This window comes from Orycteropus afer, unplaced genomic scaffold, assembly GCF_000298275.1.
Source record: "Orycteropus afer afer isolate SDZICR_OR568_19922 unplaced genomic scaffold, OryAfe1.0 scaffold00384, whole genome shotgun sequence".
In the NCBI taxonomy this organism is placed as follows: domain Eukaryota; kingdom Metazoa; phylum Chordata; class Mammalia; order Tubulidentata; family Orycteropodidae; genus Orycteropus; species Orycteropus afer.
The window spans coordinates 660,917-676,687 of NW_006921971.1; the positions used below are offsets into that span (position 1 = coordinate 660,917).

The following is a 15,771-nucleotide window of genomic DNA, read 5'->3' on the forward strand; positions in this document are numbered from 1 at the left end:
TGTGGAAAACTAAGTTTGTTGTGTTGGAAGTATTGTTAAGTGTATGAGACTGAGTACAGTCAGTGAGGATGTGACTGTAGACAGGGAAGGCATGACGCTGATGACTCCACCCTGGAGGAGACCTTAGTACAACACAGAATGTTGTGTCAAATTCCCTGAAATCTCAGTTCCCAGGCCTGTCAGCCTCACCCGTCCTTTCACACACACGGGCGTACATGGGACCCTGCTGACCAGAGTGTGGGATGTTGCAGGGCTCAGTGGCTGTTGAGGATGTGGCTGTGGACTTCACCCAGGACGAGTGGGCGCTGCTGGATCTTTCTCAAAGGAAGCTCTACAGAGATGTGATGCTGGAAACCTTCAGAAACCTGGCCTCAGTAGGTACGGATGGCTTCCGTTTTTGTGTGTTTTTTTTTACCTTTATTGACCAAATATGTCATATTCAGTGCTGTTACTCCAGGATGTTCGCCAAGGAATGGGAGTTCGTTGTGAAATAAGAAAGGTGTGGTCATTCGCTCTCTGGCTTCCATATCCTGACCTCCCTGTAAATACAAAGCTCTGTGTAGTAAACTGCTTCTCATTTCAATTTGGTGAAAAGTCTTCAGTGTTGTAAGTGTGACCATTGACTTCAGGGATTCTTTGGTGCACGGGGAGAATAATCATCATCTGGGGTCTGGCAAAGGGAGTCACTGTGTTTATTACAATTTGCCGTGATTATGTTGCTGTAAATAACTTCACACCTGTCCGTCGCTAGAGAAGCTGAACACTGAAGTACTGGCTCGGTGTCAGGAAAGTTTGTTGCTCTTCCCTGTGTTCCCTCGTGATACGGCTTTCTCCACGAGCACCCTGTCAGCCACACCCACTCGCCCTCCCAGACTAGCAAGAGGACAGTGCAGATGGCACCCCTCAGGACCACTGTGTCGGCGGTCACCAAGAGGCAAGGAGCCTTTTGAAGGACCACACCTTCATTGAGAGAATGTGATTTGAAAAAGTCAGTTATGAAAAGTCTCTTTTGGGTTTAGAAGTATTTACTTCAGAGAAACCTGAGCTTGTTTTTTGAATTTCGTCAATATAGGCACACCTGTGTCAGGGAGAAAGACTATTCCTTCTTGTTTTAATGTTACATGTTCATTGTCTCCAACACCATTTGACTTTGCTCTTCTAATTATATCCTATTTATGACATCATCGCTCTTAATCTTCATGGAACTATTTCCTACTTGTTTGCTTTGTGATCATTTTCAAAGTACTGACACACCAAAATGTGGCAATGTTTTTTGGCTCACAGCTGCCTTTCCTTTTTGTTTCATATTGTGAACCTCAACATAAATCATTGGGTCAGTTTCTCAAAACGTTAATGATGGAGGAAAACAACCCACTGAAAATATAATAGTACAATGTATGAAAAATGACATCTGGTCTTCCATGGAAGGAGACATCTGCAAATTTCATGGCATTGACGATGAGAATAACAATCAGAAAACACACGCAAGGTGAGTATCACTCACTCGAGAAGTAGCAGTACTTCCGGAGAGATTATTAAAAATGTCATTAAAGTATTCATATATAGATGATTGTGAGGCAATCATGTAGATGATGTGGAACTGGGCAGCGTTTTGTTCTGTTGTACATAGAATTGCGATGACTCACAACCAACTCTGGCCTCTAACAGCAACAACAAGGAGCCCATGTGTCACAAACTGTTCAGCACTCAACTGGTACCTAGAAGGTTGACAGTCTGAACCTACCCAGGGCCTCTGCAAGAACAATACCTGGCAGTCTGCTTCCGTAATAACTACAAGCAGCACAACTCTATGGGGAAGTTCTACGCTGTCACAAGGGTCTTCCAGGAGCTGCCACCTAGCATCCACCACAACTATGTATATTCTTGTGTGCTGTCAGTGTAGTTGTGGCTTCTCTTGTACCCCGTGTACAGGAGAACCAGACACTGTCGGGCCTGAGCATCCTCACAATCGGTGTGCCACTTGTGTTTGAGCCCCTTGTTGCAGCCACTGGGTCAGTCCATCTTGTTGGTCTTCCTCTCTTTTGCTGACACCCTGCTTTGCCAAATATGATGTCCTTCTCCAGTGACATCCAGAGATGTGGGATGACAGAAGATGAAGTCTCACCATCCTCCCTTTTAAGGACCATTTGCTTCCATTCTGTCTGTACTTCTTCCAAGACATTTGTTCATTCTTCTGACGTCCATGGTGTATAGTCAGTATTCTTTGACAACACCATAAGTCAGAGACATCAGCTCTTCCGTATTCATTGTCCAGCTTTTGCATTCATCTGAGGTGATTGAACATACCATGGCTTGGGTTCAGGATCTTAGTCGTCAAAGTAATGTCTTTATATGTATACGTATACATGTACATATATGTATGTATATATATGTGTGTGTGGGTGTGTGTGTACATACCCACACATACATATGTATATCTGCATATGTATAGATTTGTACATATAACTGCATATATGTCCACGTTGTTAGGTGCTGTCGAGTTGATTCTGACTCAGCCACCCTGTGTACGGCAGAATGAAACACTGCCTGGTTCTGCACCGTGCTCACAGTCCTTGCTATGTTTGAGCCCATTGTTGCAGCAGCTGTCACATATACGTACATACATTTACACACACACACACATATGTATTTCCATCCAGTCTATTCTGACTCCTAGCAACCCTGTAGGACAGAGTACACCCTGACTCTAAAGGACATGCTCAGATCCTGGCTCTTTGTTTCCTTAGTAACACACCCTCTGATGTCTTCTCACTTGCTTAATCCCCTTTACGCCTCAAAAGAAACTGACTCAAGATACAACTTGTCCTGTAGACTGCATCCTGCCTTATCAACCTAACTGCCTTGACTCCTGCTTCGTTAACATCATAGAGATGAGGATTTAAAGCACGTAGGATAATTATATCAGATCACAAAATGGAGGATAGTTGCATATTACTGAGAATCATGGCCTAGACATATAGACACATATTTTTATGGGCATACAGTTCAATCCATAACATAAACGTTATGCCATTTCAGCCAATGTTTCATAGAAATGCTGTGCTTGCCAATAGTGAAGGAAACCTGTGTGTGTGTCTACAGGACTGGGCTGTATCTTGGTGGGTGGGGCCAAATATATGTATATATATTTGATTCTGTTCCAAGTTATGGCAGTGCCAGTGGGTTAGTTCAGATTCCCAACCTTTAGGTTTTAGATGAGCACAAACCTTTATTGCCATCCAGGTATCTTATATATGTATGTACATCACCAGCTCTAATTTTGTGTGTTTACCCAATCACCCAACATCCACAGTATAATATTTTCATAAATGTGGGTCAGATACTGAATATTTGAAACATACTTCACTTATATACTATTATCAGAAAACCCCATATTTTCGAAACACAGGGTAAATAACAGTAGCATCTCTGCCAGATGATTTAATCTATGACACATGAGTCAATTCAGGGCAAAGGATACAAGTTTTTTGTGTATAGTAATGGTGAAATAGTAACAAATTTTTATCCGACAGCCTGCTGCCTGTGTTTAACAGAAGGCACGTGGTAGAGAACCTTTGTGAAAGTGATGAAGAAATTCAGTGTGGGCAGAACTTCAGCCGGATTCCCCATCTTTCTGTGCTCAAAAGAACTCCCATGGAAGCATATCCTTCTGAACATCTTGAGGGTGGAAAATCCTTGATAAATCACTTATCAGTTCAGCATCATATGGGATCTCACCATGGATACAGTGCCTGTCAGTGTAAGGAATGTGGAGAAGCCTGCAATTTTTCCTCTTACCCCTGTATTCCTGTGAGAACTAGTATTGGAGAGAAACCCTATGAATGTAGGGAATGCGGGAAAGCCTTTAGTTGGCCATCGCAACTTACTTCACATTTAAGAAGTCACAGTGGAGAGAAGCCTTACGAATGTAAGGACTGTGGAAAAGCCTTTTGCCATTCCTCCCACCTCACCTCACATAGGAGAATTCACAGTGGAGAGAGACCTTATGCATGTAAGGAATGTGGGAAAGCCTTTCGTCATTCCTCACACCTCATTATACATAAGAGAACTCACAGTGGAGAGAGGCCTTATGAATGTAAGCAATGTGGGAAAACCTTTATTCAATCCTCATGTCTCACTAGGCATATGAGAACTCACAGTGAAGAGCGGTCTTACAAATGTAGGGAATGTGGGAAAGCCTTCCCTCATTTCTCAAATCTCATTATACATATGAAAATTCACAGTGCAGAGAGGCCGTATGAATGTATGGAATGTGGGAAAGCCTTTCGTCATTCCTCACACCTCACAAATCATATGAGAACTCACAGTGGAGAGAGATCTTATGAATGTAAGGAATGCGGAAAAGCCTTTCATAATTCCTCACAACTCAGTGTACATTTGAGAACTCACAGTGGAGAAAAGCCTTATGAATGTAAGCAATGTGGGAAAGCCTTTAGTTGGCCATCACACCTGACTACACATTTAAGAACTCACAGTGGAGAGAGGCCTTATGAATGCAGGGAATGTGGCAAAACTTTTCGTCATTCCTCACACCTCACTGCACATATGAGAACTCACAGCGGAGAGAGGCCTTATGAATGTAGGGAATGTGGCAGAGCCTTTAGTCAGTCCTCAGACCTTACTCGACATATGATAACTCACAGCGAGGAGAGGTCTTATGAATGTAAGGAATGTGGGAAACTTTTTCATCATTCTTCACACCTCACTATACATATGAAAATTCATAGTGCAGAGAGGCCTTATGTGTGTAAGGAATGTGGCAAACTCTTTCGTCATTCCTCACACCTCACTAGTCATGTGAGAACTCACAGTGGAGAGAGGTCTTATGAGTGTAAAGAATGTGGCAAAGCCTTTCGTAATTCCTCATACCTCATTATACATATGAGAACTCACAGTGGAGAGAGGCCTTATGAATGTAAGGAATGTGGCAAAGCCTTTAGTCAGTCCTCAAACCTCACAGAACATATAAGAACTCACAGTGGAGAGAGACCTTATGAATGTAAGGAATGTGGCAAAGCCTTTAGTCAGTCCTCAAACCTCACTGAACATATGAGAACTCACAGTGGAGAGAGGCCTTATGGATGTAAGGAATGTAGCAAAGCCTTTCGTCAATCCTCACACCTCCTTGCCCATTTAAGAACCCACCGTGGAGAGAGGCCTGAAGGAAGGAATGTGGGGAAGCCTTTACTCAGTGTCCAGGGCTTACTGAACATAAATCACTTCATAGTGGGAGAGACTTTAGGAATGTGAGGAATGTGGGAAAGCAGTTACTTCCTCCTCGTCCTTCACTGAATGTGGAAGAAATCACCTGGAGAAATATTTGTAATATATGGAATGTGAGAAATTCTTTGGTGAATCCTGAAACCTCACTAATCATATAAACATTGACAGTGGCGAAAGGCTTTATAGATATAGAATTTGTCCATATATATACATTATTATGATGAATTAACCATTAGTTAGTTGCAGACATGGACTTCAGCCTTTAAGCATGTACATGCTACAAATCAGACCAATTTCCCACCACAAAAACACATATTCATTGTCCCACACAGCAAATGGAAATTTCTCTAGTTGTCCATCAAATATCTCTTGCAGTTGTTGGAGTTTTTGAAGCTAGGATCCAAACAAGATTCCCACATTTCCTTTTTATTTTTAGTTGTTTAATCTGTCTTACACAGAATATTTTCCTGTTTGTCTTGTAAAATGTTAAAATATTCACCATTCTGTTATAGCAAAACCTGTGAAAGCTGGAATCTATGAACATCAGAAATCTGTCAGAGAAGGAAAACTTACTGGGTGTTTATGAAGTGAAATTGTTACTTCAGAGCAAGAGAAAAGTAGTAACCAGCTATCAAAGTTACAAAACAAGTGAGACCCAGAAAAACCAGGCAATCCCATGGAGCTCCAGTTTTCACACAGCCTCATTGTGGCTTATCATGATTATTGTCTTCTGTGGGTTTGTAAGATAGACATTGGTTCTAGTACAGTTCTGTCTTATACAATCATAATGTAAGCCAAAGGTGTAATTTAAAGTAGTTTAGCAGCTATATGGAAAAAATTTAAATGTAAGTATGAAATTTTTAATGAAAAGTTTTACTTATCCCACTATATCGTTATTGACAATGTAAAAATTGTAAATGAAATTAACAACTAATCAATATAAATTTATTTATGGGTTATTTTATATTGTCTTCCTTTTGTACTCTTCCAGACTCCAGAAGCAGCACATCTCATAAATTTTACTGTTCAAAAAGTAGACTCAGTATCCCAGGTTAGTCCAAACATATTTTTCCCATAATTGTTTATTGTTATACTTAAATTAATTAAAATTAAAATTCATTCAGTTTGTTAGTTGCACTAGACACAAAGGTTGTTGACACAATCCTATTAGTGTTTGAATGTGAAAGAAGTTCCTGCATCATTTTGTACTTTGCTGTTGTGGACATAGAATCAACCACATTTCTCCCCAAAACTTTCCTTCCTTTTAAAAATCAAGGTCTGTACAATACATGGTCTTAGTGCTAAACCAAAACTTCTTGCCATTGAGTCAATATTGTCTCAGACTTTCTGTAAACATCCAAAATACCTATTTTCCTACATCATAAATTCATACTCATATGTCCAGTACAGCAGTTTTGGTGGTGTAGTAGTTAAGGCAATTGGCTGCCAACCAGAAGATCGGTGGTTTGAACTCACTAGCCACTCTGTGGAAGAAAGATAAGACAGTCTGCTTCTATAGAGATATACAGCCTTGGACACCAAATGGGGGTCGTTTTGAGTTGGAATCAACTCAGTGGTAGTGAGTGGGTTATAGCCAATACAAATTTAAGGTTATGACTTTTTATAACTGTAAAAGAAGTGGTACTGGACAGTGTTAAATAAACACACTGAGAGACCTCAGCATAAGTCTGAGTTCAACTCCAAAGAACAAAGTGAAGCAAGGGGTTTTTAAGAATTTTGCCTCTCCTGGGATACTGAAAATGTACTAAGTAGAAGTTGGCAAGCCTATATGAGCCACAAGGATGGATTTTAGGTAAGAATTCTAATGGTTTTCAGAAATGTTTGTTCAAGTCTAACTTATTAGCCTGAGCAAGAAATATTCATGGTGTCAAAGGGGAAACCTTGTTCCTTACTGTTGGCTGTTTCATATTTATACAGTACAGTACCTACATAAGCCAGTACCATGGGCATTTATTATGACCATTGTGTTAGGGTGGGTTCTCTAGAGAAGCAAAACCAGTAAAGCTTGTGTGAGAGAGAGAAATTTATCTTAAGAAAATGGATCACACACTTATAGAAGCTGGCAAGTCCCAAGTTCTTGGATCACACATCAAGCTGGAAGCTTCTCCTGACTCACTACAGCTGCAGGGGCTGACAAGCTCAAGGTTGGCAAGCAGTATACCAGCTATTGATTCCAACGAATGACGAATCCAAGATCTTCAGGAGGAATGGTGGATTGTTTGCTCACAGACAGTTGTAGGCAGCACAACAGGATCACGATCCACAGAAGTGTGTTTCTTTTCCCCAGGATGTCCATAAATATATTGGAAGCAGGCCACGTCCCTAGGGAAACTAACTTTCAATGGATTGGCTGCTCAAAACATATACATCTGATAGCATCATGGGAATAACCCACATCACAACTGCTTAAACCACTCAGTCAAGTTCACACACAACTCCAACTATCACAGTCCACCCCTTATCAACTTGGCAGTTGTACACATCTTCTTACCCATACATAATCTCTAAATAAGGACAATTATAAACTCATATTTGCACCTAACATGATAGACTAAAACACATACAACTGAAATGCATTAGCCCTGTTTAAATTTCATAGTTCATACAAAAATATTTGATGCGCATATACAATGAAGAAATATAGCAATCACAATCCTCGTTTCTGCAACTGGTCACGTGGTTGTAGCTGATATTCAGAACTACCTTCTTCCACCTCCCATTCCGTATTTTCCTTGCCCTCAGCAAGCAACTCAGCTAGTCATGCTTCTTTGCCTGGTAGGGTGACCCAAACCTTCATTTCTGAAGGGTCTGGGCCATTAGTAGTCATATCAGAATTGGCTTGCTGTAATTTTCCATTGACTTTAATCACAGGGCATAGTAGTACTAAGAGACGTCCTAAAGAATCTCCTGTATTCCAGATATATTCTTCTTGACCTCCATTATATAATGTCAATCCAGTTTCCCCTTGGTAATCAGGATCCATCATACCAGATAGTACAGTAACACCCTTCTTTGTTGATCCAGAGACATGAGGAAGCCAAAATGGCTGGGTAGCATTCTTAATTTCCAGTTCAATGCAATCAGTATTGTGTCTCCTCCTTTTGGGACTAAGAACTCCAGACTCACAGAGCATAGGGTAGGAGGGACAGGAAGCAAAAATTTTTTGAGTGAGTCACTAGGTGTAATAGTGGTACCATTCTCATTTCCACCCCTTGGTTCCTGGGCCTATGAATCCTGGCTATTGGAGAAACAGCAGTACATATTGGATGCTGATTTAGAGCATATACAGCCTCCTGGAGAACATTGCCCCAACCCTTCAAGGGATTGTCACCTTGCTGGTGCCATAAATGTGTTTTTAGTAGGCCGTTTCATCATTCTATCAAGCCAGCTGCTTCAGGATGATGAGGAACATGGTAAGACCAGTGAATTCCATGAGCATAGGGCCATTGCTGCACTTCATTTGCTGTGAAGTGAGTTCCTTGATCTGAAGCAATGCTGTGTGGGATACCATGACAGTGGATGAGGCATTCTGTAAGTCCATATATGGTAGTTTTGGCAGAAATATTGCATGGAGGGAAGGTGAATCTATATCCAGAAAAGTGTCTATTCCTAAGAACAAAATGCTGCCCTTTCCATAATGGAAGTGGTCCAATGTAATCAACTTGCCACCGGTTGCTGGCTGATCACCCCAAGGAATGGTTCCATATCACGGACTCAGTGTTGGTCTCTGCTGCTGGCAGATTAGGCACTCAGCAGTGTTGTTGTGGTTGTTAGGTGCCATTGAGTCATCTCCTACTCATAGCAACCCTATGCACAGCAGAACAAAACACCACCTGGTCCCATGCCAGCTCCACAGTTCCTGCTATACTTGAGCCCATAGTCGCAGCCACCATGTCAATCCATCTCATTGAGGGCCTTCCCCTCTTTTATACACCCTGCATTTACCAAACATGACATCCTTCCCCAAGGAGTGGTCCCTTTTGATAACGTGACCAAAGTAGGTGAGATGAAGTGTAGCCGTTCTTGCTTCCAAGGAGCATTCTGGCTGCACTTCCTCCAGGAGATATTTGTTAGTTCATATAGCAGTACATGGTACTTTTAGAATTCTTTGCCAGCACCACAACTGAAAAGCATTGATTCTTGTTCGGTCTTCCTTATACATGCATACAAGGTGATTGAATATATCATGACTTGTATCAGGCACACTTTACTCCTCAAGGAGACATCTTTGCTCTTCAGCACTTGAAAGAAGTCCTTTGCAGCCAGTTTGCCCAGTGCTGTATGTTGTCTGATGTCCTGACTGCTGCTTCCATTGGCATCAGTTGTAGAACCAAGCAGTATGAAGTCTTTGACAACTTCCATCTTCTCTCCATTTATCGTGATCCTGCTTATAGGTCCAGTTGTGAGGATTTTTGTTTTCTTTATATTGAGATGTAATCCATACTGCAGACTATATGCCTCAATCTTCATCTGTAAGTGCTTCAAGTCGTCCTCACTTTCAGCAAGCAAAATTGTTTCGTCAGCGTATCGCAGGTTGTTAATTATTCTTCCTCCAATCTTGATGCCATGTTCTTCTTCATATAATCCAGCTTCATATAATCCAAAGAGGGGAAGGCCCTCAATGAGATGGATTGACACGGTGGCTGCGACTATGGGCTCAAGTATAGCAGGAACCGTGGAGCTGGCATGGGACCAGGTGGTGCTTTGTTCTGCTGTGCACAGGGTTGTTATGAGTAGGAGATGACTCAATGGCACCTAACAACCACAACCACACTGCTGAGTGCCTAATCTGCCAGCAGCAGAGACCAACACTGAGTCCGTGATATGGAACCATTCCTTGGGGTGATCAGCCAGCAACCTGGTGGCAAGTTGATTACATTGGACCACTTCCATTATGGAAAGGGCAGCATTTTGTTCTTAGGAATAGATACTTTTCTTCTTTATTTGCTCAGCATACAGACTGAATAAGTGTGGAGACAGAATACAACCCTCAGACACTTCCTTCTTGATTGTCAACCATGCAGAGAGTCCTGGTTGCCTACCTGGTGCCACTCTGACAATAATGTACCCAGGGTCGGCAAATAAAACGTCACAGTCCCGATGTTACCAAACCACACGGCAGGCCATTAATTCAAGTCCATTGTAAGTCCCAAGCTCGGCAGAGCATGGCATGCTGCTGAACAACAACATGGCTGCATGTAGGGTCCAAGTATGCCATAAACTAGAGACCATTCTCAAAGCTGTTTCTTATATATGGGAAATGAATGACATACCCAAAGGCAGCTACTCAGCTGCTCCCAGTAGATTCCACCGTGGAGCTGATGACCAGTCTCATCATGGGGAATACTACATCCAGCTGCCCAGCCACTCAACCAGCCCCAGCCAAGTTGATACACAAACGTGACCACCACACAGTGTCCTCTTGTTCTGTTTGAACAACATCCTCCTGGTCTATGTATAGGTTATTCGTGAGTACTATTAAGTGTTCTGGAATTCCCAGTCTTCTCAATGTTATCCATAATTTTTTATGATCCACACAATTGAATGCTTTTGCATAGTCAATAAAACACAAGTAAACATCTTTCTGGTATTATTTGCTTTGAGCCAAGATCCATCTGCCATCAGCAATGATACCCCTCATTCCACGTCGTCTTCTCAATCCAGCTTGCATTTCTAGAAGTTCTCTGTCAGTATACTGCTGCAACGGTTTTTACTGAATTATCTTCATTAAGATTTTACTTGCATCCAATATTAATGATATCATTTGATAATTTCCACATTCTGTGGGATCACCTTTCTTTGGAATGGGTATAAATATGGATCTTCTCCAGTCAGTTGGCCATGTACCTGTCTTACAAATCTCTTGGCATAGCCAAGTGAGTGCATCCAGCAGGGCATCCGTTTGTTGAAACATCTCAGTGAGTATTCTGTCAATTCCTGGAGCCTTGCTCTTCACCATTTCCTTCAGTGGAGCTTCAACTTCTTCCGTCAGTACCATTGGTTCTTGAACATATGCCACCTCCTGAAATGAATGAAGATTGACCAGTTCTTTTTGGTACCGTGACTCTGTATTCCTTCCATGTTCTTTTGATGCTTCCTGCATCATTCAGTATTGTGCCCACAAAATCTTTCAGTATTGCAACTTGAGGCTTAATTTTTTTCCTCAGTTCTTTCACCTTGATAAATGCTAAGCATATTCTTCCATTTTGGTTTTCTAATTGCAGGTCTTTGCATATTTCATTATAGTAATTGGCTTTGTCTACTTGAGCTGCTCTTTGAAATCTTCTATTCAGCTCTTTTATCTTGTCATTTCTTCCATTTGCTTTAGCTACTCTCCATTCAAGGGTATGCTTCAGAGTATCTTCTGACATTCATTTTGGTCTTTTCTTCCCTTCTTGTCTTTTAAATGACTTCTTGCTTTCTTCACGGATGATGTTCTTGATGTTATCCCACAATTCTGGTTTCTGGTCATTGGTGTTGTCAGTGTATCAAATCTATTCCTTAGATGGTCTCTAAATTCAGGAGGGATATATTCCAGGTCATACTTTGGCTCTCATGGACTTCTTTTAATTGTCTTCAACTTCAAGTTGAACTTACATATGAGCATTTGATGGTCTGTTCCACAATCACCTCCTGGCCTTGATTTGGCTGAAGATACTGAGCTTTTCCATCCTATTTTGCCACAGATGTAGTCAGTCTAATTCATGTTTATTCCATCTGGCAAAGTCCGTGCGTATAGCCACTGTTTGTGTTGTTGAAAATAGATATTTGCAATGAATAAGTCATTGGTCTTTCAAAATTCTATATGATCTCCAGCATTATTTCTTTCACCAAGGCCAAATTTTCCAACTACCAGTGATTGTTGTTTGTTTCCAACTTTTACATTCCAATCGCCAGTGATAATTAACACATCTTGATTGCATGTTCGGTCAATTTCAGACTGCACAAGTTGATTTAAAAAAATCTTCAATTTCCTCATCTTTGGCTTTGGTGGTTGGTGCATAAATTTCAATAAGAGCTGTATGAACTGGTCTTCCTTATAGTTGTTTGGATATTATCCTATCACTGACAGTATTGTACTTCAGGACAGATCTTGAAACATCCTTTGAGATGATGAATGCCACACCATTTCTCCTCAAATTGTCATTCGTGGCATAATAGATCATATGGTTGTCTGATTCATAATGACCAAAACCAGTTCATTTCAGCTCACTAAGGCCTAGGATATCAATCTTTATGCATTCCATTTCATTTTTTTTTACAACTTCCAATTTTCCTAGATTTATACTTTGTACATTCCATGTTCCTGTTATTAATGGATGCTTGCAGCTGTTTCTCCTCAATTTGAGTAGTGCCACGTCAGCAAATGGAGGTTCCAAAAACTTTGCTTTATCCGTATCATTTAGGTTGGTTCTACTCTCGTGAGGCAGGTCTTTCCCAGTCATATGTTGAGTGCTTTCCGACCTAAGGAGCTCGTCTTCCACCACTGTATCAGTCAGTGTTTCCAGGCTATTCATGAAGTTGCCGAGTAATGTATCAGACAGTGTTTTTCTGCTATTCATAAGATTTTCTCTGGCCAATTCTTTGAGAAATGGATGGCCAGTGGCAGTAGCCAAATCAGCCTTGGTAAGTGGAAGTCCATGTTGCTGAGCCCATGCATAACCTCCATCCCTGCCACCATGGCCACTTTGTTCACGAGCCCATTGAGCAGTGACAGGAGTAGCTGGGGGAAAGTGATGACTGGTTTCCACTGAAGATGTCATCTTATCGACCTCATTGTTAAAGTCCTCCTCTGCCGAGGTCACCTTTTGGTGGGCATTCACATGAGACACAAAAATCTTTACTTCTTTGGCTCATTTGGAGAGATCTATTCATATACCTCTTCCTCATACATCCTTGTCTCCACTTTTCTAAACATTCTCCTTCCAAGTCCTAGACCATCCAGCCAAGCCATTAGCCACAGCCCATGAATCTGTAACAGTTGCACATATGGCCATTTCTTGTTCCATGCAAACTAAACAGCCAGATGCATGGCTCGAAGTTCTTTCCATTGGGAGGATTTCCCTTCACCACTGTCCTTCAGGGAAGTCCCCGAAAGGGGCTGCAGTGCTGCTGCTGTCCACTTTGAATAGTGCCTGCATATTGTGCAGAACCACCTGTAAACCTGTCATGAGTTTTCTCGTCCTCAGTCAACTGATCATAAGGACCTGGGAGAGGGAAAGTAATGTGACTGGAGTGGAGACCATAGCCATTTGGACCACTTCCTCATGCAACTTGTGCCTTCTGGTCCTGCTTGAGCCTGATCTCTGATACAGCACTTCCATTTAATGATGGAGTGCTGTTGTGCACGTCCAACTTTATGACTCTGTGGGTCAGACAACGCCCAGTTCATGATGGGCAGCTCAGGCCTCATGGTCACTTGGTGGCCCATAGTTAGGCATTCAGTCTCTACTAAAGCCCAGTAACAAGCCAAAAGCTGTTTCTTGAAATGAGAGTAGTTATCTGCGGAGGGTGGCATGGCTTTGCTCCAAAATCCCAAGGGTTTGCGTTGTGATTCACCTATCTTGGGACCTGCCAAAGACTCCAAACAGCATCTCTATCTGCTACAGACACTTCAAGCACCATTGGATCAGCCAGATCATGTGGCCCAAGTGGCAAAACAGCCTGCACAGCAGTGTGAACCTGTTGCAGAGCCTTCTCTTGTTCTGGGCCCCACTCAAAACTAGCAGCTTTCCAAGTCACTTGATAAATAGGCCGCAGCAACACACCCAAATGAGGGATATGTTGCCTCCAAAATCCAAAGAGACCCCCCAGACGTTGTGCCCCCTTTTTAGTTGTGGGGAAGCCACATAAAATGACTTATCCTTCACTTTAGTAGGAATATCTTGACATGCCCCATGCCACTGGACCCCTAGAAATTTCACTGAAGTGGAAGATGCCTGAATTTTTGTTGAGTTAATGTCCTACCCTCTAGCATGTGGATGCCTCACTAATATGTCTAGAGTCATCGATAATTCTTCCTAAGTCCAGTCAGCATAATGTCATCAATATAATGGACTAGTGTGATGTCTTGTGAAAGGGAAAGACGATCAAGATCCCAATGAACTAAATTATGACATAGTGCTGGAGAGTTGACATACCTCTGAGGAAGGACTGTGGAAGTATATTGTTTGCCTTTCCAGCTGAAAGCAAACTGTTTCTGATAGTCCTTTGAGATTGGTATTGAGAAAAAGGCATTGGCCAGATCAATAGCTGCATACCAAGTACCAGGAGATGTACTAATTTGCTCAAGCAATGAAACTACATCAGGAACAGCAGCTGCAATTAGAGTCACCACCTGATTATGTTTATAATAATCTACTATTGTTCTCCTACATTCATCTGGTTTTTTGCACAAGACAAATAGGTAAATTAAATGGGGATGTGGTGGGAATCACCATCCCTGCATCCTTCAAGTCTTGGTGGCAGTAATCTCTGCTACCTCTCCAGGGATGTGGTATTGCTTTTGGCTTACTATTTTTGTAGGTAGAGGCAGTTCTAATGGCTTCCACTTGGCTTTTCCTACCATAATAGCCCTTACTCCACGTGTCAGGAACCCAACGTGGGAATTCTGCCAGTTGCTTAGTGTATCTATTCCAATTATGCATTCTGGGACTGGGAAAATGACTACAGGATGAGTTTGGGGACCTTGTGGACCCACTGTGTGATGCACCTTAGCTAAGACTCTATCAATAACTTGACCTTCATATGCCCCCACTCTGACTGGTGGACACAGTAATGCTTTGGGTTTCCTGGAATTAGTGTCAGTTTAGAGCCAATTTTGAGTAATCCCCAAAAAGTCTGATTATTTCCTTTTCCCCAGTGAATTGTTACTCTTGTAAAAAGCCTCAGATTCCTTTGGGGAAGGCTGGGAGAAAGATTGACATTATACATTTTTGGTAATGTAGTGGGGTCCTTCCTCAAGAGGACCCAGCCTCCCCTTCATTCAAGGGGTTGTGGGTCTGTAAACTACTCAAGTCTTGGAATTGATTGAGAGGCCATGACTCTGTATTCTGGCAATTCAATCTAGACTGCTGTTCATGTGACCTCGAATTCTTCTGTCTGAACAGATCAAGTAAACATTAGTAGGTTTGCCATGTATTTCACTCCTGGGAACACCAAGCCTAAGTAGCCAGTGTCATAATTCCACATAAGTCAGAGTATTCTTATTGCTGTTTTGATTCTGCTGTCCATTATGGTAACCATGCCCACCTTGTGTTTGTAGATTAACTACTGCCACTTGTCCCCCTGCTACCATGGGATCCAATCAGTCCCATAGTAGTTAATTGTCTTAGTTCAATTAGGGCAGTTCCCACTGTCAAATTGGGCTAACAAAAAATAGCAATCACAGCACTCAAGGATGCTGGGGCTCCTTTCACAAATTTGTTCCTCACTGTACTGGTGAAAGGCGTGTCTTCTGGACTCTCCATTTCTGGCTCTAGAGGTCTAATCTGATAAATCCATTCT

At 41.9% G+C, this 15,771-nt stretch overlaps 1 protein-coding gene across 1 annotated transcript; it reads left to right on the top strand.

The window, feature by feature from the left end:
* The first annotated feature begins 242 nt into the window (after positions 1–242).
* On the top strand, positions 243–5,271 carry LOC103207642 (zinc finger protein 709-like). Its single transcript, XM_042782596.1, has 5 exons — positions 243–374; positions 873–934; positions 3,900–4,100; positions 4,185–4,673; positions 4,824–5,271. Exons 1-5 carry the CDS (start codon positions 243–245, stop codon positions 5,269–5,271), a joined length of 1,332 nt encoding a protein of 443 aa, XP_042638530.1.
* Positions 5,272–15,771: the final 10,500 nt, after the last annotated feature.